Raw genomic sequence first — 24,570 nt, forward strand, 5'->3', positions numbered from 1 at the left:
GATACCGCCATTACGGCGGCTCATGTCATTATTTTATCTATTGACTTCGTTTTGGGCGCTTGCCTGATGTGTTAGTAATGCGTCGCTTTGATTCCCATCTTTAAATATGTTGAGAACATACTCTCTGTAGTAATCGTTCCCTTATAATTAATTCATGTTAGGTCCTAATTGTTGTATTTGAGGCAATTGAGCTCGATGGCGGAGTAGTTTTCAGGTTGTCGGCTGCTGTACGAGTTTGTCATTTTCTATCTACTTGCGATTAGATTTTCTCAGTATTTTTTTTACCGTCAGCTGGATAACATTTTTCACTTCAGCATGTTTCGGAAGAGCCTGATTAATTTATATCGAATTCAACGTAAATTACACTCGGTGGCCTTGAGGCATTCGTTAGTGTCGCAGAAGGTAAAAAACTGCTCAACGTCGGCAGTGGCGTTTAAAAGTCAACGAGTTTATCCCCAATTAAGTGTTGGAGTTAGCGAACCGAGGCATTTTCATGTCAGTGTTAAACTGTGCTCGCTGAGTGACCTAGAAATAAAGAACCACATGAATGGGATTACTGACAAATTTACTGAAGCTATGGAGCTCCTAAGTGATGCTGTTAGTCATTTAATTGAAAAATTTAGTTTGTCTTAATGTTGTGTAGCGGTTAATGTTAGACTGTGACTTTTACTCCAACAGGCTAGTTCTAAGGGCACTGTGTATTTCAGCGAAGACATGACAGATGCCGAAGCACTAATTGAGGATGTACTTAAAGACTATCAGCATTTTCTAGGACTTCTATCTGATGAACAGTCTAAAATTGTAGTCAGATCAATAGGTTGGATTTCAATTCACTGTTTTGAACTGCAGTCTATATGAAAGAATTAACTGTTCAAAACTCTTCATTTCTTTGGCAGGGTTGAAAATGGAAGAGTTAAAAGCTCAACTTCAGATGCTGAAGGAGTCAATCAAGGACTGATGAAAAAAGCCGTGGTGGATTCCAGATATTTCTGCTGTGGTGCTATGTCATTTAAGTTTAGGATATATTTTTCATATAATTTTCAATGGCAGAGGTGTTTTTGTTGCACATTTTTCCTATGAATTAATTTCATTGGCATTTGAAGCTGCCAAGAAATTGATGTTCAAGAGGGGCGACGGATGGAGTTCAAATGTTATTAGTTATCATGATAGTAAAAGTTAATATTTAAAGCCTAGTAAAATTTCTTATGATTTTTCTAGTCTCCAACGTTATCGGCTAAGAGCAACGAGAAAAACTGTAGTAATAATATGCACAACTTGCTAGGTTGTTGCCAAGAACCCTACATAGTAACTAACTAACTAAGTAGTTGCTAACCAACCAGAAAGGTCTGGTTAATGTCTATGTATGAACTAGTGAATGGACATGAAAATGCACCGTGTAACCAACCATATTAGAACAGAACCTGACCTAATTTGGTTCACGCATTCATTCCTTCCAAAAATTGTGCTTGCATTTACACGTGTATGAGTTAATGTGCTGTTAAACTGGGCTTGAGGAAGTTTTAAAGAAGTCTTAGAGGAGGCACTAAAGCAAATTTTGCCCCGAGTTAAACTGTGCATAATTTTAATTGCAACCTTACAATCCTGGTTATAAAATATAATTACTAAAAACCTGAAATGGAGATGTGTATACATAAAATCAATTTCCCAAAAGTATCTATAACAGGACGAATTTGAATCATAAAATGCATTATTTGCAGCATGTGCCTTTGCATATAGAATGCTTTGAAAGGCACTTGCATATTATTATATGTGTACTGTTCCCCAGGATCCCTATCGGATCTAGTTTCACAATATTTGACCCATTTATCAAAAACAAATGTTGGCTTGGAGAGTGTTATTATATTTATATATAAATTTAGTGCATTATATATACTAACTTTCAAATTATTTACCTCGCTTCATAATAATGGCAAATCAGTCGATAACATAGGGATGACTTAAAAAATGGTACAAGGTGTATTGTGAAGTAAGGTGGGAGTCAAGCAGAAGTATAGTAATTATGTCAATCAGTGCCAATTTTTGGCAATAACTTGCCCACCTCTCAGGTCAAATACTTCAAATTTTCAATTACAATGTACATAATCTCTTTAGTTTTGTTCCTGACCATAGCATGATTACTCGGACAATACCATAACTCCTCTTACTGGTTAAAACCCCATCAAAGCTTCTTTTGGCTGACAGAAGCACAAGTAACAGTCAAGCACTCATGGGTGATGCAGTATGTCAGCTATTCATACAAACCTATCCTTACCTTATATGGCGTTCTGTCGCCATGAATGGTCGACTTTTCTGAGACTGTTCACATTCCACTCACCTCTCAACTATTCCATCTTTTCATGTTCACGTATTCTTTTTACTTTACATTCTTTACCACTTGCTCGCACATGACCTTACTTGGCTTTTCTTCTCATCTGGGTATTGCCCTAAGATCATGTTTCAGAACGTGGACAAAATTAGTTGTTCTTCCTTCTTCTCAGGGTTATTTTAAAGATATTTTTATTATATTCTCCCTCTCTTCTTAGGGCATCTTTATTGTTCACTTTCTCTGAGAAATTCATTAATGTTCAATCTGTCAATCCATTCTCTCTTCATCATTCTCCCACCGCAAAATGATTCAAATGTTTCCATCTTAAGACTTGTCTGCTGCCATTAATTTGCGCTAGGGCTACAGAAAAAATCCTAATTCAATGCACAGCTTCTATGCCCTTTGCTTCTAAACAGCCCTGTGGAGAACACACTGCATTTGGAAAGGTAAATTTCAAGGATGAGCCTAGTAAAGGACAAACAGAATAATGAATTGGTAAGGAATATCAAATTGGAATGCTTTGCACCAAAATATGCTCCAAGTATACTGGAGAGATAAATAAAAATTTCTGAAATAACTTACAGACCTAAATTATCTGAAATTGACAAGCTAGTTAAGCATTGAAATTTTTAAATACGCAGGCTTAAAATTATTGTGACCAGATGTTTGAAAATATATACCATTCCACGTCACAGTATATGTACTTAATCAGTTATGTTAAAATGGTTAATTGGTTTAATTTCAAAATATAACGGACTTCAATATATGGCATTTTATTTCTCTGATATACAAGATCAAAATAGTGAATGCCTTCATAGCTGAAAAAATTTTCACTTATGTCTATTTGAGAATTGTAACCAGAAATATTTCAAAATACAATATCTTTTCAGTTTGATGCTGTCAACGGCCTAAAAACAAATGATTCTATTTACAAATATTGTAAATTTTAATTGCCAGAGACACTTTCACGTCTACAGGCACTATGTCCAGGAGCAACAATGTGGCATGCAAAGAACAATCTGGAAACTATGAAAAATATATTTCAAGGTACTACTCTTTGCAGATGACATAAATAGAAAAAAATCAGCTTTCCTGCTTGAATCATGCAAAAGTTTTAAGGGCATGACAACATGATATAAGTATATATTTAAGTTGATCAAACATTATTTCTTTAAAGCATACTTGATTTCAATGTCTATTAAGTTTTGCAGTCACTCCATTTCGTAATGTTACGACTTCTGGAGCAAGGCTACATTTTCAACAACGTCCGGTAATTTCTGAGAACAATCAGCTTCACTCTTTTTGTGGTTCTTTTTCTTTTTAATCTTAGTAGTCACTTTCTTCTCCACCTTACTGGCATTCAACAGTTTGTTTTTGAAGAAAGTTCTCCACTGTTGAGCACTAGAATCCTGTGCAAACTTTTTCTTCTTATGCTCAACCAAACTGGCAGTCACTTCCTTCTTACGCTTTTGCACCTTGACCTCAGATTTTGCTCCTGACGCAGGACTCCCTGCCTCTTCATTCTGTTCCGTGACCTTCCAGCCCCCAATCACTGATTTTACAGCTTGGACCTGAGGTAGCACCTTGGGTTGGTGATGAGCTTTGTTTAAAGTGACGTCACCTGAAATTAGTAGGTAATATTTTTTTATAAGTGCACTAAAACTCCCCTTTTAAAAAAATGCATAAGGTCAACTTCCACTAATCTGGCTATTAATTATTCAGGCCATTTTTCTCCTTAAACGTAGAATTTCAAAAAAATATTCCAAAGGCAACAATAATGAAACAAAAAAAGTTCGTTGAATCTCGATAGAATTCATCTAAAATATTCCACACTACAGAGTAAAATATTCGTATTCTAGATGCATTTGTATACCCTCTATTATTTGGCCGTAGCCATACACTCAGTGACTTCATGGCAAAATTAGCAGAGTCGGAACGCACTATCCATAACTTTTCAGAAGTGAAATATCACTCTGTGCGTTACGTTAATTACAAGTTATTATTTAATTTTTTTCCAATTTTTTTTTCTAGTTAGGAATGTATTATTGAATGTATGTATTGGAAAATTTGAGGCACCAAAATTGCTTAAAGTGTCATTTGACTATTACATCTTTTGTTAAACAGTGCCGGAACGGCATTCTGGATAATCAAGAGTTATCTAGCAGATAATCAAGAGTTGACTAGCACATATAACAGGCCAACATATTTGCATTTTGAATACTTTTAGAGACTGTGGGTTAATAAACATTCTTTTTATACCCATGATTAAGAAAGAAAAATATCTCAACAGAAAAGAATTGTGGCCCTTGGAGTTCTAGACTTGCACCTTTACACTGAACACATTAGATTCAGGTTATTTGGACCACCAGACATTTGAGCAACCACTTATTTGAGACTATCTCCAAGAACAGAGCCAAACTGAGGAATTACCATGATTTTTCTGCAGCTAATTGGGAGTAAAAGCCATGTAAAAGAGCCAATCATCAGTAGTTTTTGGCCAATGTGTGGAGATATGCTATTTTATAAATAATATAATTTTTTTTACCTTCTTGCTATCAATCAAACTAATCCTGGGTGTATCTGCTATCATCATCTCTTTAACGACTGCTTAATTTATAAACACATATTCCCATCTGTGGACGCTGAGATCAAAATGTATAATTTTTCATCTCATCCCAGAATTTCAGATGGTAACAACTTAAGTATTTTCCATAATTTTATCTCAACTAATACATAACAGAACCAAAGTGCATCGACTTCCTCTCACTATCTCTTTATGAATCATGAATTTTAATCATTGAATTAACTCTCTAAAATAATCAGTGCCTAACATTTGATACACCACTGTCTACAAGCTAATGAAAACTTATGATTCCAAAAAATTGAATTTAAATCCATGCAATTTTTTGTGTGTTTGTGCTACATTTTCTCATGTAATGTTTGAAGTGGAACCTGCAAAATCTCTTAGAACTATGATGGATTGGTTCCAAAATATCTCATCCGAAACAACCAGTTTTATACAATCCACACAGTGCCATTATTAAATTGAGACATGATCGAGAATCATCATTGGTATATAATTGGGCAATTAGGTACATAAATAATTGCCATTGGTAAATGATTGGGCATTTTCAAAAGGACCAACGATCAAGATACTTGATTTTGAGTTCATTCCATTTCACAGAACAATGCTCTCATATGACAATTTAAAAATCTCCTACGGAGACATCTGGCAGTCATCCAGTTATGATTTTGTTACCATGAGTACTATTGGAACTTTGATGCTCACTCTTCACTCTGTCTCCAAAGTTGGAGGTAGGTAGTAATTTCTCCACATGAGACATATGTCCTCTATCATGAAATAAACTCCAAATCAAGTTAACTTGATATGCATGCACATCCAAAAACACTCCTAGAATGTCCTAGCTTCAAAATCTGATGTCCATTCAGCCTTGGAAGGAGACAATATGAGCAGTGTGACAAGGCCTTTGAGAAATTACCTATTTTGATGATCAGTCAAGAATCAACAGCCTAGTAAATAAATAGAAGAGACCATTGATAAAGAAAAAAAATCTTGAGAGCTAAAAGTAAGGTTAGTCTTATTTGATATATCTCAAAATAATAGAAAGTAATGATTACATGCAATTGTCCAAGAAAGACTGTATTATAATCCATCATAGAAGAGGACCTTGATCAAACTGAATTGCAAGAGCGCAAAAGATGGTCAAAATAGTCCTTTCTTAATTTAATGACCTCCATATGATGACGATGATGAATCAGCTGTGTGAAGTTTAGCATCACCACAATTTCTTAGGTAAGTGAATTGATACATAATCTTTGACGGTGGCCTTAAAAAAGAATGGTTTTCTTCCATTCATGTAAAATGATAATAATTAATTAATCGTCTAACTTGAAAACATTAGAATTGTAATCGTCACATTCTATGTAATCTCACTATTTTTCAACCTTGAGGGATGTTTATTAATGATGGTAAACCATATTTTCAATTACTCAGGAGAAAATTAATAATGGAAACGAGCCACCACATTGACCAAAATACATCATTTTTCTCATTTAATATTTAATTATAATCATACATGCAATTAAAGGTGACAGAATTACCTTTTGAAACACTCTTGATATCCAACCAGTCCTTCAAGGTTTTAATTTTCACACGAGGAATTTCCAACACGTTATGATCATTCTTCCGATTAAAGAGGTCTGGCAAAGTTAGCTGCTTCTTGAGAGGGAAAGGAGATTTTTGCACATCTTCTAAGGAGGGTGAAGAGTGTTTCCTCTTCTTGGAAATCCCCTTCTCATGTTCCCGAATTGACTCCTTATGAGGCTTTTGCTTAGGTTCTTTGAGGGAAGATTTCGGTTTTACACTACCACTAGGAAGGACAGAGGGCTCCTGAGATTTTTTTGATTCTTTTTCCTTGAGGCATCCACTTTCTTTCACCCTCAATGGATCTTCAAAAGTCTTTTTCACTTGTCCCTCAGCCCCAACAGAAACAGGCAGGGATGCTTTAATCACACTTGAGGTATCATGGCTTTGATTTGGCGCAGGGTGGATATTACTTTCAACAGGTTTTTTGGGGGAAACTTTTGGCACAGGGGAAATATTACTTTCATTAGGTTTTTTGATGGAAACCTTACTAGGGGATGAGTGAGAGGTGGGAATGCTCAAGTTCTTGCTCACACATCCATTCAATAATATTTTACTTTGAACACTAACAACTGCATTAGATAAAGCCTTTGACTCAGGCTTCGGCACAATTGGTTTTGAAACAGAAGTTTCTTCTTTGCTGAAAGGAAAAAAGAAAATAGATAAGGACCAGAATCTTTCAAAAACATCAAATACACAGCACATTTTTCAGCGAAAAATTCTCATGAAATTAAGAGATCAAATTCACAGGCATCCAATCCACACGCACATAACACTGGTTTAACCCATACAAGGTACTAGGACTGCACCGATCATTTAAAAGACATGATATCTTTAAGTACAGTGTGATTTGAATTATGCTGTTTTGATAAAAACTGTTCAATGCAATAAATGAGAAAATAAGAAAGCACCTGTAATAAAATATTTATGTTAACAATCAAAATTGCCACTCTTAACCGGTGTTACTCAAGAGGCTGGAAAGAGCACTGAGCACATTCAGGGTGAAGAAGCGCTCATAGTGCTACCACAGCATCCACGATATTTTCCCCTGAATTTGACAACAACGTAGCAGCTCAGTGTGATTACTCAGTCATTTCTTGGAGCTGTCTCTTTGGCCTCTTGTCATTCTATGCGACCGATATGAGTTCTAGGAGATTTAAAAGCCCTTGTGCAGTGCCAACTCAACTTTGTCCACTCAGGGAGGCTAATAAGCAAGGTGTCCAGCCAATCAAAACAAAAATTGATGCACAATTCCCAGTTTTCCAGGGAAATTTTACAAAATTCCAGGTTAATCTGTGATTACTGCAGTGGATTTTTTATCATCATGGATGGATGCTGCTTATGATGGTAAATCATATTTTTAATTACAAAGGTGAAAAATATTAGTTTAAAGTGTACCGGGACTAGCCACGGTGATAACTTAAATGGGAGTCACCCGCAATGCACAATCGCGCAAAAGATCGACAGAGAAAAAATCATCTGCCTTGACCGGGATTCGAACCCGGATCCCCCGATTTCCGGTCGAGAGCTTTGGCCAGTTAAGCTACCGAGGCATCATTCTTCCCTGTGGATATATTTGGACACTACCGGACACGGTCACCTTATCTGGTAGTGTCCAAATATATCCACAGGGAAGAATGATGCCTCGGTAGCTTAACTGGCTAAAGCACTCGACCGGAAATCGGGGGATCCGGGTTCGAATCCCGGTCAAGGCGGATGATTTTTTTCTCTGAGGATCTTTCGAAAAATATTAGTTTCTAAACCCACAGTTGATGCTGTACTAATTTAAATTATAATGGCCAATATGTGAAAATCCATAAGGAATAGCTACATAAAGTATGATAGGTGTGCTTGGAGAGGACCTACTCTTGGCTACCAGCCTAAGTTACTCGGGAAGTAATCCAACTCGCCAGATGTGGATTTATGATAATACTTGGCTCCCTGCTTGTTCTGTGACAAAGTGCAAGGGTAAGGAAAGAACATGGGTAGTTTTCAGCCATTAGGTACAGATGGGAGTCACGAGAGGCCATGTTGCTCGCACATTTGAAGGCTTGGTAAGTCTCACAAGGTACTAGATAGTGTACAGATTAAGGTATCCCTGTATCTTCATGGGGAATAAACCGTTAAACCCAAACTCCTGACTTGTCCCTAAGATATCTTCCCAAATAAGCTTTATACCTCACCATGCAAACATTTTATGCATAAAATATATTTCCCACATGCCAAAAATTGCTGAAGAAATGGATAATTACCTAGATGAAGATTTTCCGGCCTCAGCTTTAGGTTTCTGAGGTTCGCTTTTAATCTCCTGGGAATGTTGCAGACGCTTCAATTCCAGAAGAGAGTTGGACTTTTTCTCTAGACAATCCAATCCAATCAACTTGGGTGTTGCGGTAGGTGGTTTGCATACCTTTGACAAATCAGGTAATGATTTGGAGGGCTTGAGTGAGTTGACTATTTTTTCTCCACTGCTAGATCCCATACCAATATCCCAACCAGGTTCCATCTCATACATTAAAATGTATGCACATGCTCCTAAGGTTGAATTCATTGATGCTGGACGTACCTGAAAAAATAATCATATTTTACTGCCCAATAAACATACATAAATGGCAAGTTTTGCTACGCAGCAACTAATTGTTCCAGAACAACATAATACCATGAAAATTGTGTCTTTGGAATGCAACGAAAAGACACGCCTGAGGAACATTCAGAAATGAAACATCATGGAGACAAGTTCCTAAGGATTTTAAGGACTCAAATGTATGGCATAGAAAGCAGCTGATCAAAGAAAGTTCAGAGAGCAAAAGGTTTCCAGGGAAGCATACCCTTTAGAAGACAGAAGTCAGACAACTTTCAAACAGTACGTATGGAACCCCTGCTGATTAAACAACAAAGAACTAGGCCTCAATTGAATTTCTTTAGATTTATTGACAAAAACTGCAATCTATCAAATATAAAAGTGAATTTCTCCATGGCTTTGCAGATGACTTTATAGGACAACTAGAATGTCTATTTTTTCCATGCTTCTGTTAGTATTTATTAACCCTCTGGACTCTGTTTTAATGATGCGCATATCATATGTAAATGATTATCCTGGGAATTCCCAAGAACCTGGTAATTTTAATCTTCATGTATGAATGTAATTGTATATAAATTTTATATTGACTTCAGCCTCGCAGATGTCTGTACAGCCAATGGTGAAATAAATTTATTATTATTATTTCTCAGGCATTCCATTAAAATACTACAATTATGGTATTTTCTCTGTATTACCTTACACAGATTTCAAGTTAACATAACCTAAGTTTGTACTTATGCATTGCTTATGGAAAATAACTTTGGCTGACTAGATGATATATACCTATGCCTAAAACTAGCAAAAAATCTTACCAATGAGTCATCAAAAGTGAAGTATGACCCCTTTGCTGACCTCCCAACTGCAGTGTAATGACCACATGTCATAGCACTACCATAATGAGTTACCAATGACACTAATCTGTATGGTATAGGCCGTCGAACCTTTGGCAAAGGACTAATGATGTCCCCATTTTTATTGACAGTTCTCAAATACACAAATGGAGAAATGTCCAGTTTCACCGGATATGAAATGTGCTTCATGATCTTCTTTCCCATTGCTGTAAACCTAAAATTGGAATTGGACAAAAATATCAATTACAGATTATGCCACATAAAAGAAAAAATATATTGAACTAAAATATTAGAACACACTTCATGTGAGTGACATTACAGTAGGCTGAGGAAACAAAGCATCAATTGCTGTATTCAAGTTTAAAATGCATAGTAAAAGTAATAATTTCTCTGATGCTAACACATTCCCCAAATTGCTAGCATTCTTATAATGTTAGCAAAACACATTAAAAAACCACCCATTTGCTGGATTAGCAGGCAGAACTTGAACTTTGACCTTTGGCTTAGTAGGTGAGGACTTCAACCCCAACATTACCATGGCTGGCCAAAAAAATAATTGTAACTGTCTACACTTCACAGTAACTTTAAAAAAATTCCACCACATACACTCAGGAATCAAGGAGTACACAACATATATTTGATCTGGAAGTAATAATAATAGCCATCCCTGAATAATTCACACTGCTACTTACCTCTTCAACTGAAAGCAGAGCACCTTGGGAGGAGTTTGAACGTAGACTCTTTTTGAGCAGTTTCCTTTACGTTTGCAAGACTCACACCGGTAACTATCACCCCTTTCATCACCCTCTAGCCTTTCCCTAGAGAAAAAGGCCTTCATTGAATCTATAAGAGAATCTGTGTGCCGTATATCCAGGTAGAGATCTTGAAAAAGTTGAAATGTAGTAGAAGTCCTTCCACAGCTGTGACACACAACTGAAAATATGAGTAACAATTATTTCAACTCTCACAGCCAACAAATTTTATCCACAGGTATTAATGGAACAAAACAAACCTTCATTCCTTAAATATCCTCCGAAGATCCTATGCAAAGGTGTCGTTTCTTTAGTAGAATTTTCCAGCCTGAGAACAAGAGAAATTGTTAATCAACTACTTTCATTTAAAAAATCATTGATTAACTACTTCCCAAAAATATAACTGAATCTTCATTTATCTACGTACACTGAATTAAATGAGTGTACAACAGGAAATTTTCATGATTTCTAAATATCATTAAAATATTTATGACTCATGCATACTGTGTTCCCAGAAAGATACATAGCACTACTTCAGAGTTCAGCATAATGCAGTGGAAACCTTTCCCGTCTACTTCGAAAACATCCTGCCATCTACAATGATAATTTTATTTGCTTATTCTATTTCAATTATTTACAGTTGAAGTCTGTCCTGCATTTCCTGTCCATTCTGTATCTTCCTGGAAAATCACTTGCTATAGTAACTCGTTATAGCTGATGTCCACTGAAAATCACTCCTTCTTCCAGTTACTACCATTACACATTTCTATCGATACAGAAGTAAATCATTCAATATTTGACTGCTATGTGAAGAAATAGTGTTATCAGAATAAATAATGTAGCCAATGTCTAGCAAAAATGCCTCAATAGTCTGTGACAACAGCAGGAAAAGCCAGACTTCAATTTCTTTGCACTCTAACATCAATCAGAACATCAATAGGTAGTCAATAAATGCATTCAAATTTCCATTTTTACTTAAAGAATAATACATTTGCTTCGAAAAACACTTAATCTTCCAGTCAATTATGTACTGCTCATCATTCCTCTTTAGTGTATGCCTTAAGTAACAGTGACACATATGGGAGCAGACAACTGTGTAGCACATTGTAAGCCTTCCTGTCTGGAAAAACAGTCAACTAAGTGGTATGGTAGATGCATTGAATCATTTAGCAACAAACTTGGTAGCCAAGCATGTTAATCTGAACAGACCTCAATAAACAACAAATGCTCAGGCATGCTACGATCAAAAAGACAAAGTAATCGATAGAGCACTACGTAGGAGCCAAGATGATCAAATGGAAGATCTCTTGATTGTCCAAGTGGTCATCTCAGATAAGGGAACTGGATAATCCTGGCAGACTATCACCCCTTCCTTTTCTTGTTTGGATTCACTATCCTATCTAATGCAGATGAATAATTCAATATAATCCCATGTGTGCAGGACATAGACAGAGGAAAGTCATGTTTCGACATGATGCACTGTATTCTCTTCCAGAGGGTCACTCTCTGCAGAGCAAATCTAGCAAAAAATTAAACATAGTCCTTAATTATTTGTCAGACCTCCAATGAGAAGACCTGCTAGGGATTGGAATCCCCTTTATCACTCTATTCACTCACAAAAAGTGCCAGAATAATTCAATGATAATTCCTAGCGTTATCAACTGGGCAGCAAAGGATGAGCTGCCTTTTGATTTAAAATTCAGTTATCTATGCAAAAATTTATGAATGAGTCCAAACACTAATGATTTCTGACATCAATTATATCTCTTTCACTTGTGCAGGAGGTGACAGCAAAAATTAATGACACGCAAATGTGTAATGCATCTTTTATAAAATGCATCACCACTCATACTCAAGAAGGCATCATTGAATGATTTCCTGCTCTGTGGACACAATATCTTTAGGGCAATCCACAAAATAACAAGAATTATCCAAAAACGTAGGTGCTGGATATATAATTTGAAACAGATGACCAAAAGTTGACTATTTTAAACACATCTTTAACCAGTGATGATAAATCTGTTTAACATTCAGAATTATCCGGAGACCCCAAAGCAGAATGACAAATGGTGGAATCAAGATGTCACAGAATAAGAATAATGGCTGCAGAAAGTTATTGCATGTAATACTACTGTAATACTATTACTAAGGAGCCCGCACCACTTTCACTCATATTAACTTTTTTGTCTCACTACCAACTAATACAGAAAGATGAAAACTATTCTGATTTGGAGCCTGAATGAAGCTAATGCCAACTTTTAATCACAGGGAGAAAAGCGTACTTACTTTTTCCCCTTGAATCTCAGCAGGAAACACCTCTCCATGCCCTCAATAAGGAACCTGAGAAACTCATGGGCATCTTCCTGATGGCCATGAGAAAGATGTTTACAAATCGCTGTAAATGAAACAAAAGATGCTTTGTTCTCATCTACTCAACACAGTTGGTATATTTCCAGTAATCATTACATCTGGCACAAAAAAAGTAAATATTTTAATAATTATGATATTAGAATTAGTCTTCCAACACAATCACATTCTATCTATGTAAGTAGAAACAGCATACTTAAATATACTCTTTTTCTATTTGATCTTCAAAGCAAAGCCTAAAAGTTAGAGAAAAATTAATGGCAATATAGAAAGGCCCAACGGCAAAGAATGAAGTTTGGCAAAATTCAAGATGGAAATAATTTTTAAAATTGATTATTAACAATTGAAAAAAGTAGTGAGCAGTATGATTTTTTCACCCTTTCCTTCATCTTGGGAGGAGACTTCACATGCTTTATAGAATGAACCACACTAAATACTTTAAGCCTCTCCATAAATATAAATAACTATGGTATTGAAGGCTATCAATGCATCTTTTCTATTACTTTACTAAGATTATTTAAAATGAGTGAAATATTACTCAAAATGTCAATAATGTGTTATGTTATGAAGACTATTATTTCCAACATGCGGCATTTAACAGACCAAACATTGATAATAATTAGCTATTGCTAAGAAATCACTTGATTTCAAGAAACATAATGAAGATACACTTTTGTATGTTCCACAGGAGTTTTTAATACCGACCCAGGTTTCGACAGTACACTACGTCATTATCAAGGTGAATATACAAAAATTTGCGAGCTTATATATACCTTAGGGAGAGGGAACCTGGGTCGGTATTAAAAACTCTTGTGGAACATACAAAAGTGTATCTTCATTATGTTTCCTGTCAATAAGTTCCACCAAGTATCGCCTTCCAACCTTAAACTTGATTTCAATATGAAATATCATGAAGTTGAACTATTACTTATTTGCAAAAAAATAATCAATGAGATGCTTAGCACAGCCACTATACAGTAAGTGCAACTCTCAACACAACAACTTCCATTCAAGCTGTGAAATACATACACAGATACCAAGTAACCAATTAGAATTACATCAAAGCCAAACAATAAATCATAAATATTTCCACCGAGGGGAATACTCTTCACACAAAAAATACAGCATGGTTGAATAAAAGGTAGTATTACTCACATTTCAGCCTTCCATATATAAGCACTGGCTTCATAACGTTTCCAGTATGAGTCTGAGAGATCCTGAGGGTTGAGGCCATTGCACATATCAAGCACATATCTCCGGACATGACTGCCAGGGAAAACATTTCAAAGAACTCAGCATGAAAATTAAATTTACAGACAACTTAATATCTAACTAAATGGGGACTTCAGTGAGCATAGGATCATAATTTTGATACAGTATACCATATGCCTCATTGCACAATGCATTAACCCAAATGAGTTATTCTTTAAATACATATCATGTCTGTACGGGCATGAGTAAAGAGCTTGACTCGTCACGGCACAGTTAGGCATTCAAAGGTTATGACTAGCTAGACTCGTCATTTCAGTGCAAGGGGTTAAACCCAGCAATGAAGGCCACCCACGGCAAGTTTTAATAAGGCAAGGTTTATGTGTGAATGCAATAAGGATTTTGGTGGACTGGAAAGGAACATCTACAAATGCATTTGCACAAGATAGGTGAATACACAGAACATTTATGAGTTCATTCCCACATTCACGCATTTAGACAACTCATATGGGTGAAAATATTTAGGCCTTTAAAGGGCCCTTTAAAATACACATTTCCAAAATAATAACTCATTTTAACTTAATAAAACTGACAGAGATATTTGATTCTTTAATGGGGAGGCATTTTTGGCATATTTAAATGAGAGGTACACACAGTAATTGGACATTCAAGAAACAAACATGGCTACGAGAATAGATAATGACATTAACTCACATGCCTGGTCACACTTTCCAATGCCATTATGCTGAGTTTCATTTTTGAGCCAATTACAAAAGGATGGTACATGGAACAATGCCTGTGTAAAAAATATAAATCAAAAAGATTAGAAATTGGAATCAATTAGACATCCCTAATCAAACCAATTTAAAAACAAAAACAAATTTGGGGAGCAAATGTTCATGTGCATCATGTGTCCATGTGTTTGTCAAGAATGTTCCACTTTGTCAATGGTGTATTGGAAGGTACCAATACCATCAGCGGCAATAAGGTCCCCCGCACACCGCCAACTTTTACAAAGCATCTTTTTGGTTGCTTTGTGGAAGTCCCAGCGAAACACATGACATGACTGTGGACCTGCACATGGGCAGCTTTTTAGTTGCAGCAACTTAAAAGTCGCCCAAGTTGCCAGTACGTCGGGGTCCTAATGTGTATTTAATTAAATGCTACGTGAAGAGAGGTATTCAAATAATGACATACATTGATGAATAAATTAAGTTCCTCACCAGTTATTTCCACTTGTAGAGCCTACTCTGAATTTTTCATTCTTTATTACATTTGTAGTTTTATGCAACTCTCAACGATTCAATTCATGCATGACATGGTGTAATACACGTGAAGCAGAAGATGAAAATGTTGTTGCCTACACATAGTTCCCACAATAACTAAATTTTAAAATTCACGTTTTTTTCCAGGTTTTCATGGTCTAAATTTCTTCAAATTCACTGTCTGTCGATGAGCCATTTTAGTCAGAAATATTGATCACATAACAATCACCAACTGCACGTCAACTAAAAATATAACAAACGCAATAGATGCCACGAATGCAAACGCAGCTATAAAAGTGCTATCTCTTATGACATCACCGATCATCAGCAAAATTCAGGGCCAGCTTAAGGTTGTGAGTGGTAAAATGGAGGGAACAGGATGGTATGGAATTGATGAAGAGAGTGATTTTTTGCCAGGGTTAATGAACACTGGTTACTGTCTTCCAATCACAGGTTTAAAGTCAAAGTGCCGTCATGGCACATAGACCAATAATTGCACTTCGAATGTACGTGAGCAGATAAATGCGTAGACAGTGTCTGCGAGTGACTGACCTTGAAACATGATCGAAATATTGATTGTTCTTATGATCTGTCAATCATAGTTTTAAAATTAAGTTTGAGAGATTGTTTAAGTCTTATGATGAAATTCACCGATTTTTCCTATTTTTTCACGGTTTTAAGGTTTTCAGAGTTGAGTGAGATCCTTTCAACACCTCTACCACCATGAACTCTGATTGGTAATATCCAACTCTACAAGATAAACCCTAAGGCAAAATAAATCTGATGACAGCTACAGTACTGGTCAGGGAGTGATATTACAAGTTCATAGAGCAAGACCATCATATGCACAAAAACCAAGGTATTTCGGCAACAGTATAGTTTTATCGAATCGCCAATTTTCGTTGGATCTTCACCAAAATTAGTATACATAACTTATTTCACCATCTGAACAATCCTAGGGGTGGGCGAAAGCGCTTCGAAAATAAATAAAAATTTACTAATTCATTACTTATCTTGGTGTCGGATGGGTGACTTATATGTTGCAGGAGCCATCATAGATGAGAAAAGACGATCGAAAAACTGTTGGGTTAGGGTATAGACGGGGCATGATGTGTCTTGTAAAGGATGCAAATTTTCCTCTCTACATTTTGTAAAATCCGAGCGAAGGAATGGCTTATTCCTAGCGTACGGTCGTAGGACCAGAGGGGTGGGTTGGGTAGTGCACGGCGGAAGCGGTAGGCGCGGCTTCTTTCTAATTTATGTGTCGACTGACTCCGACAGACGGGCTTATGACGGCATTAGCAAAATTATGTGGGCGGGTCGGATTATGCCAGGGTAGGTCGAGGCATGGCTTTTGTATTAAAAACATAAATTCGTCCCTCGAAATTATACCACAACCCTCTGACACAAACTAATTTGTTCACCTTAGCAAGTTTAGTTTTCGATCGTCTTTTCTCATTTATGATGGCTCCTGCAACATATAAGTTACCCATCTGACACCAAGATAAGTAATGAATTAGTAAATTTTTATTTGTTTTCGAAGCACTTTCGCCCATCCCTAGGATTGTTTAGAATGTGAAATAAGTTATGTATACTAATTTTGGCGAAGATCCGACGAAAATTGGCGATTCGATAAAACTATACCGTCACCGGTATTTCATATGTCTCTATTATGTCATGTGACCCCATCAGGGTTACTAGTGGATGGGATGATAGATGGGCTCAACCAATGGCTGTAGGAATTATATGAAGCACCTCAAGCCTCTCCAAATGCACAAGTACCTTTGTTTTTTATTCTACGAGCAGTAATTTTTTTTCATTGAAACAAAAAACATCAGCAAGAACGCATGCAAAACACATTTTGGATATATTAATATTTTTTTCATTCTATAGTAAAGTATGTCCTTTGTAAGCACAAAAACATTTGTTAATCAGGTCATCAGGCATCTACACCCAAAAGCCATAGTTTAGCTTGGGGCAATATAAACAATGATATACTTTATAAGTCAATTCCATCATGTCTCCATGCTCTAACTTGGAACCACAACATAGTATCCTTTACTCAAACAATGGCAAACCATAAATTCACCAGCAGTAAAAAGGTTAATCTAAATAATAAAAAGCATCTAGTACCTGAAGAGTTGAATTGAGGTAGCAGGTATTCCCCAAATTTATCATTCCAGCTCCCACTGGTTCATTTCCTTTCCAGCCCAACTTGACAGCATCCTCGGGATATAGAGAAACCTTAGGGGGTTGTGGAGCAGAATGGTCTGGAACAGAGGTCCTCACACTGCTTTTCTTTGGCGAACCTTCGGACTCTATTGTGAGGATAAGAAAGAGTTAGCATCGTTGCTGAGGAAAAAATGACCAAGGTTTAGTAAATGGTAATTCATTTCAATACAGGAAGCATATCACAAACTTAAATTCTGAAGATGAAAGAGTGTATTACAACGCTAAGTTAAGGCGAGGGATGAGATATCAGATATCATTCATAGCTGAGGGCCCACTAAGATATAGAAAAGCATTATTATTTTTTATAACTCGTGGCGCCCTTTAAGGCAAAGCAATATTAGAATAATGATGCCAGCCGGTTATCTTTGATTGTGTCTACACACGGGCTCCCACAAATAACCAATTAAAGAGAAGCATTTCATACCTTTCCTTAGGCGTTAACAAATATTAGATATCTAGAGTACAACTAAATGATTTGTCTTACCGGTTTTTTTGTCAGCTCGCAGATCGCTGACAGCTTTGGATGTATTGGTGGGCAAATTATCAGCTGGAACTGTCTTCGGAGGTGACAAAACTTTGTACTTCCCCTTTAAATTCGCGAGAACTGTGTAGCTCTGCACTTTTGCAACTTCAAATTCTATTTTTGTTTCCAGTATTCGTCTGGCAGAAGAGAAGATACGAGTGTCAAGCGATGTTTCCTTCTGGCTTTCCTCTTCACCCATGTACCTCCCATTTTCTAACTGACGTTTTAAAGCAACGGAAATCGAGTCGATCCCTTTAGTCACAGCCATCATATGACCCAATTTCTTCTTACTTCACGTTTATCGAAATGAAGAAGAGAGCCTAATGTTCAAAGTAAATCTTGACATCCTACGAACAAGCTCTTTGAATATAAACTTAACACGCTGATTTATGAACGCAACTTAACACTGCTAGATAGACGTCAAACACCCCATAATCCAAGGGTAGTCAATTCATTAGCAATTGCACCAAAATTACCACTCGAGGAGAACTTATTCGTAAGCACAAAGAACCACGTGAGGTTTCCAACAGCACCAATATCCACGCTACGATTCACGGTAGGTGGGCCTCATATCACGTTACCGTCATAAAGTCCCAAGGTGATACCTCCACGATTCGAAAATGCCTCCAAGTGCAACTAGGTCCGTTAAAGGATATTCCCCTATATTCCATATCCAGCTTCCTTGGCCCATATGTGGCAACACAAACAACATTTTCGATCACCTCTCCCTCCCCTTACATACGTGCAAGTCTTCCCAAAGCAGACCTATTAAGTCCGAAAAATAACACTCGCAGCGCTGTAGTCTCCGAAAAATGCCGCGTGATTACGATGTTTGTTATGCATACGCTTTTATCGATCTTTGTAGACTTCATACGATTTTATCGGGTTGAATGCCAGAAATGAGTTTCTTATGGAAACTGTAAAAGGATGATCTTATCCTCATTCATGTAAAGGTAATGGCATATCCTCAGGAAACGCACTTAGCAATGAGGACAAGGTTCCAGGCGTGTTGGGTACATCGGTTACAAACTTGTTTTAGTCAACATGATTCTTTGGTTTTAAATTCATGAATTTTGTAATGCTGAAACCGTACCAGTGCCGGATATGTATAAATTTAGAATAACCGATATTACTTATGTGGTGCACTTTATACGCCAGTTTTGCTAAGTTTAATTAATAACTATTACATCTATATTCTACGTACTCATTTGCATGCATCTCCAAAGAGCCTTTACTCTTAGATTATCGGGGTGGAAATGCCTGCATGAATAAATCATAATTATACAAGAGTCGCCATAAGAAAAAATTCCCCTGGACCGGGAATTGAACCACGGACCTTTGGCTTTCCACTATACCCTTTATAGTGGAAATACCCACTTTTATACAGACTGTCCCAAGGGTCGTGTGTCATTTTTGACCTGTAATTTTAGTAACTTTGCATGGAGCAATATTCATGAAAATTGGCACACTTATGGGGAAAGGTCCTAAGTTTTGTTGAGTGTAAGCAAAATTTTACAATTTTGACCTTTTGGCCTCACAAAGTGGGTCCAAACCAAAAATTTGAATTTGCCTTATGGGGTTTCAATGTTAAAAAAATCGAGATAGACTAAAGTGTGAATTTCATTGACCAATATGTCAATTCTTAGGTTTTCGGACACGAGAAACCCGAAAATAACACTTTTATTTACGAATATTCAACCGTTGACCCAGTAAGGTCACCGTCAAGGTCATAAGGGTGGCAAAAGGAATAGCATACCAACAAAGGTGTCGATCCATGGGTTTTGTAGGGTGCCCAAGTCATTGGTATTGTCCAAATACCCGTATTATTCACTAATTGACCTCCGAGGGTCACCACTCAGGGTCACCAAAACCAAGGGGTCAAACCATAGGTTTTGAAGGGTGCCAAAGTCGGTTAGGCTGTTCTTAGATCCGTATTGTTGATTTTTTTTACCTCCGAAGGTCACAATTGGGGTCAAAGGTCATAGAGTCAAACGTCGAGCCATCATGACAACCAAGGTGTCAAACCATTGGTTTTGAAGGGTGCCAAAGTCGGTTAGGCTGTTCGTACATCCGTATTGTTGATTTTTTGACCTCCGAAGGTCACAATTGGGATCAAAGGTCATAGAGTCAAACGTCGAGCCACCATGACAACCAAGGTGTCAAACCATAGGTTTTGAAGGGTGCCAAAGTCGGTTAGGCTGTTCGTACATCCGTATTGTTGATATTTTGACCTCCGAAGGTCACAATGGGGTGGCAAATTTGCCACCCTTATGACCTTGACGGTGACCTTACTGGGTCAACGGTTGAATATTCGTAAATAAAAGTGTTATTTTCGGGTTTCTCGTGTCCGAAAACCTAAGAATTGACATATTGGTCAATGAAATTCACACTTTAGTCTATCTCGATTTTTTTAACATTGAAACCCCATAAGGCAAATTCAAATTTTTGGTTTGGACCCACTTTGTGAGGTCAAAAGGTCAAAATTGTAAAATTTTGCTTACACTCAACAAAACTTAGGACCTTTCCCCATAAGTGTGCCAATTTTCATGAATATTGCTCCATGCAAAGTTACTAAAATTACAGGTCAAAAATGACACACGACCCTTGGGACAGTCTTGTATAATTGCCATGGGAATTAAAAACCTAGCGTAGCGTTTAGCGAGTAGCGTAGTGGTCTGCGCAGTGGCCCGCTAGGGTCCGTGATTCGATTCACGGTCCAGGGGAATTTTTTCTCATGGCGATATTGTATATTTCACCGCCGTTCACGCGGCAGGATTAGAAATATTGCACAAATCATAATTATTTTAGTATTCTAAAGACTGTATCTCCCCGAAATTTCCATGAGAGTTGACTCTCATGGCCCTACCAGTTACAGTATCCAAAGCGCTGCAACAATTTGGGTATATTGCCATTGTGATTGAGTTGAATGCAATTCTCTCGAATGCAGATGAAAAATGATAGCATATATCCTATAGTTTTTTGTTGTGGTGGGTTGCGAGGCACATCTCTTTAGATAGGTGCATGAGTATTAGGCTATAAAGTCATCTGGGTAACTCATTTTACCGGACATGGCGGAAAGAATAAGGGGCGTCCCATGGGCGTACCCAGCGAGGGGAAGGGGGGGGGGGGGGCTGCCCCCTCCCCTAGAGGAAAAAATCGGAAAAGTCTTTAAGCAAAATCAGTACTGAATTGAAACGAAAGCATTCAACAAATTTTCTTTATTAATACATATCATTTTTCGTGGGTGCACTAGTATAAGATATGTAACTAAAATAAAACTATATTTTTCAAGGAAATAATCTCATAAACTAATGTTACAACCTGGTTGCCCCCCCCCCCCCCGTAGACCATCTATGGCTTGCCCCACCTAGTTATGATCCTGGGTACGCCCATTCCATTACAGTCCATTAATTACGTGAGGTAATTTTTGCGATTTTTGAATCCCCTCTCCCTCCTTAGTTAGATATCGTGAGATTTGACTCGACCCTCCCCCCTTATCTCACGTGAGATTGTTCAAAATGGGTATTTTTATTGTAAATAATACGTTAATACAGGCTTCATTGCGTTGGATTTATTAAAAATAATTCGTTTAATTATTTTTATTTAAGATTAGTTAAGATTAATATCTAAGATTATTATTATCATAGTCTAAAATCGCATGTTACTCATTCTTGCGAAAAAAGGAATTACGAGATACTTGCCAGGACCTCTTCTTCCCTTATGCGAGATTGGGTGAGAATCGGCTTGACATTCTCCCCCCCAGACGCCTCACGTAATTAATTTATGTCCCGTAACTGAATAACTCCGGAAAGAGGTGCATAAGGTTTATTTCATCAACCAATAAACGCCTGATATGCACGTACAGATACTATATACACGTAATCGTGCCAAAGAAACCGCTTTCTTTAACTCATCTGAATGACTGAATGACAGCCCGCGAAGTCTTTGGAAAAATTCACAACAAACTTAGCTTCATGCGGAGAGAAGAATCGTCAGTCTGCGCGCCGGGCTGCCTGTAGTTGATCGCGAGCAGTGTCCAGAGCTCGCCGAGGCCGCGACCCGATTGTTAATTTTCCCGGAATGTCGCGGATGGCGCGATTACGCCGTTTGCTCACCGGACTGCGCCCAGCTACGACGACTACGAGTTTGACGCGGTATTTGGAACATTATTTCAGCCGTAGCACAGCGATTTGACGCCCTCACCAATCCCGGACAATCCCAGATCCATGATCACGTCGCTACACATCGTACGAAACGTAGCCACAGATGCGTGGTTTTGCGGAAACAAGGCCAATAATATTTTTGCGATATTTTATTAGCAAAGTTATGCACAAATACGCAATTAAAGGCAAACAAATATCTTATTCCTTTGTGAAATAGCACCGATACGAAATAAAAGCTGTAAGTAAAGGTGAACATGGGAATTTAGGTGCTTCATCGTCAGCTTCGTATATAACGAGCGTCCGATATATTGAGCGATTTTTCGCGGATGTTGAACACTCGTTAAATCGAGCTTCCACTGTTCTTCACTAAATAAGTCTATGCTTTGTGCCCTTCTGTGGGCAAAAAGCAACAGAGTCCAGACTTTCTTCGAAATACTTGTGGAAACGATTAAAAATACACTTGAGTACAAAAAATTCATAGCTATAATATTAATAATTGATATTTTGAAATGAGCACTCATTTCTTTTCTCATCTTCTGACAACAATATTTTTATATAAACTTTTTACACTGAGTATGCTTTAAATACATCAACTAATAAAATAAAGAATTTTATAATTGCAAAAAACTTTCAAAAAGTCTGAGTATTTTTTTATTAGCCTTTCATATACACTTCACGTTGACGCAAGTGTTGTGGGGTCCCCCATGCTTGGGGCCCTTGCTATAGCCAACCCAACCAGCTTACTAGTATCCTTCCATCTTTAGCTTTAATTTTTGACATGACTTATCCTCCTTTGCTGCCCATTAGCAACTTAACCTTGGTATACTACACGTATACCTCTCTGAAACTTTTCCATTTATGTAATTAGCCTTCGGAAACTTTACCATTTCCTCACACTGTATTTTCCACCAAGCCTCTCTTGCCCTCTATGTTTCAGTCATCAGTAATCGATTATTTATTCCCCTATACATTCTTTTGCTCTACTCTGTGTCTACGTTCTTCCACCTTCTTTCCTCCATTTCTTTTATCATTTCCTCCATTACCCATACCTTCTTTATCCTCCTACTGTCATGGTTGCCAATTGACTTCTAGGCTACTCTCACCATACATTTTTTATTCTTAACCCACCTTTCCTCTACAGTGTGTGTATTTTCAATATTACGGATACCGTTTACCACAAGTTTTCGTTAACTTCTCATCATAGTCTCCGGCCTTCAGCACCTCTATGCTCCATTTCCATGCCTTTCCAATTTTCGTTTCTCTTTTGAATCTTACTCATTACTCTTTTGTTGCTGTGGTCTGAATCCACATCTGCTGCAGAAAATTTGCTTGAGTTTTCACACTCTTCCCAAACCTCCATCTTATGATCATGACGTAATCTATCTGACATCTCCCCATACCCCCTGTATTCTTCCAAGTGTACCTCCACCCTCTATGATGATTGAATCACATATTTGTTATAAATAACTTGTTTCTCCCACAAAATTCTAATGCTTTCTCTCCCCTGTCATTCCTTATTCCTAATCCAAATTCTCCTATTTCATTTCCATTCCTCCCTTTCCCAACTGAGGCATTCCACTCCCTCAGTACTATGTACTAGATTTTCTTACTATCGGTTTCCATCACTATTTCATTGAGCTATTCATACACCTCATCTAATTTGTCCTCTCTATGATTACTAGTGGGCATGTAAACTTGAACCACCACAAGGTTGGTGAGTCACATCTCAATTTCCATCACCAGAATCCTATCGCTTACCTGATCTATACCTGTCATTCTCTTACGGAGCTTTCATTTTAATTCCAAAGCTACCTCTTGTTGACTTTCCTCCCTAACACTACATGTAACCTGGTACCCATCACTCTAGCAGTCCCCACTATCATTCCACCTCACTTCGGATTGTTCCAAGATATCTATCCTACCTTTCTCCTTTTCCCTCTTTATATTTCCTAGCTTACCTGCCCTCATCATTGCCCTGACATTCCATATCCTTACATTCATCGATTCATTCTTCTTCTGCGTTTACTTGACCCTTCTTTTCTTCTTTCTTGGATGCTGCTGCTGTTGATGATAAGTCTCTGCAAGGATTTCATATGTTGGCGAGCCTGAGGACCTTGCCGACCTCGCTGCTGTGAA

At 37.4% G+C, this 24,570-nt stretch overlaps 2 protein-coding genes across 2 annotated transcripts; one reads left to right on the top strand and one right to left on the bottom strand.

Annotated features, from left to right (window-relative positions):
* Positions 1-50: 50 nt before the first annotated feature.
* LOC124169442 (embryogenesis-like protein) lies at positions 51-1,193 on the top strand. The gene is made up of 3 exons (XM_046548053.1): positions 51-597; positions 679-817; positions 897-1,193. The coding sequence occupies exons 1-3, from the start codon at positions 316-318 to the stop codon at positions 956-958; spliced, it is 483 nt and encodes a 160-aa protein (XP_046404009.1). The 5' UTR covers positions 51-315; the 3' UTR covers positions 959-1,193.
* A 1,890-nt stretch (positions 1,194-3,083) lies between these two features.
* Positions 3,084-19,048, bottom strand: LOC124169441 (ubiquitin carboxyl-terminal hydrolase 36-like). The gene is made up of 11 exons (XM_046548052.1): positions 18,233-19,048; positions 17,650-17,834; positions 14,966-15,047; positions 14,198-14,308; positions 12,962-13,070; positions 10,936-11,003; positions 10,616-10,856; positions 9,885-10,137; positions 8,744-9,057; positions 6,449-7,131; positions 3,084-3,947 (listed from the first exon to the last, which is right to left on the bottom strand). The coding sequence occupies exons 1-11, from the start codon at positions 18,540-18,542 to the stop codon at positions 3,556-3,558; spliced, it is 2,748 nt and encodes a 915-aa protein (XP_046404008.1). The 5' UTR covers positions 18,543-19,048; the 3' UTR covers positions 3,084-3,555.
* Between the last annotated feature and the right edge of the window lie 5,522 nt (positions 19,049-24,570).

The sequence above is a fragment of the Ischnura elegans genome, chromosome 12, assembly GCF_921293095.1.
Source record: "Ischnura elegans chromosome 12, ioIscEleg1.1, whole genome shotgun sequence".
In the NCBI taxonomy this organism is placed as follows: Eukaryota; Metazoa; Arthropoda; class Insecta; order Odonata; family Coenagrionidae; genus Ischnura; species Ischnura elegans.

Coding starts and splice junctions, on each gene's coding strand:
- LOC124169442 (XM_046548053.1), top strand. CDS start 316: ATGTTTCGGAAGAGCCTGATTAATTTATATCGAATTCAACGTAAATTA. Junction 598..678: donor TGGAGCTCCTAAGTGATGCT/GTTAGTCATTTA, acceptor TTACTCCAACAG/GCTAGTTCTAAGGGCACTGT. Junction 818..896: donor AATTGTAGTCAGATCAATAG/GTTGGATTTCAA, acceptor TTTCTTTGGCAG/GGTTGAAAATGGAAGAGTTA.
- LOC124169441 (XM_046548052.1), bottom strand. CDS start 18,542: ATGATGGCTGTGACTAAAGGGATCGACTCGATTTCCGTTGCTTTAAAA. Junction 17,835..18,232: donor GCGAGCTGACAAAAAAACCG/GTAAGACAAATC, acceptor TCCTCACAATAG/AGTCCGAAGGTTCGCCAAAG. Junction 15,048..17,649: donor ACCTCAATTCAACTCTTCAG/GTACTAGATGCT, acceptor TTTTTTACACAG/GCATTGTTCCATGTACCATC.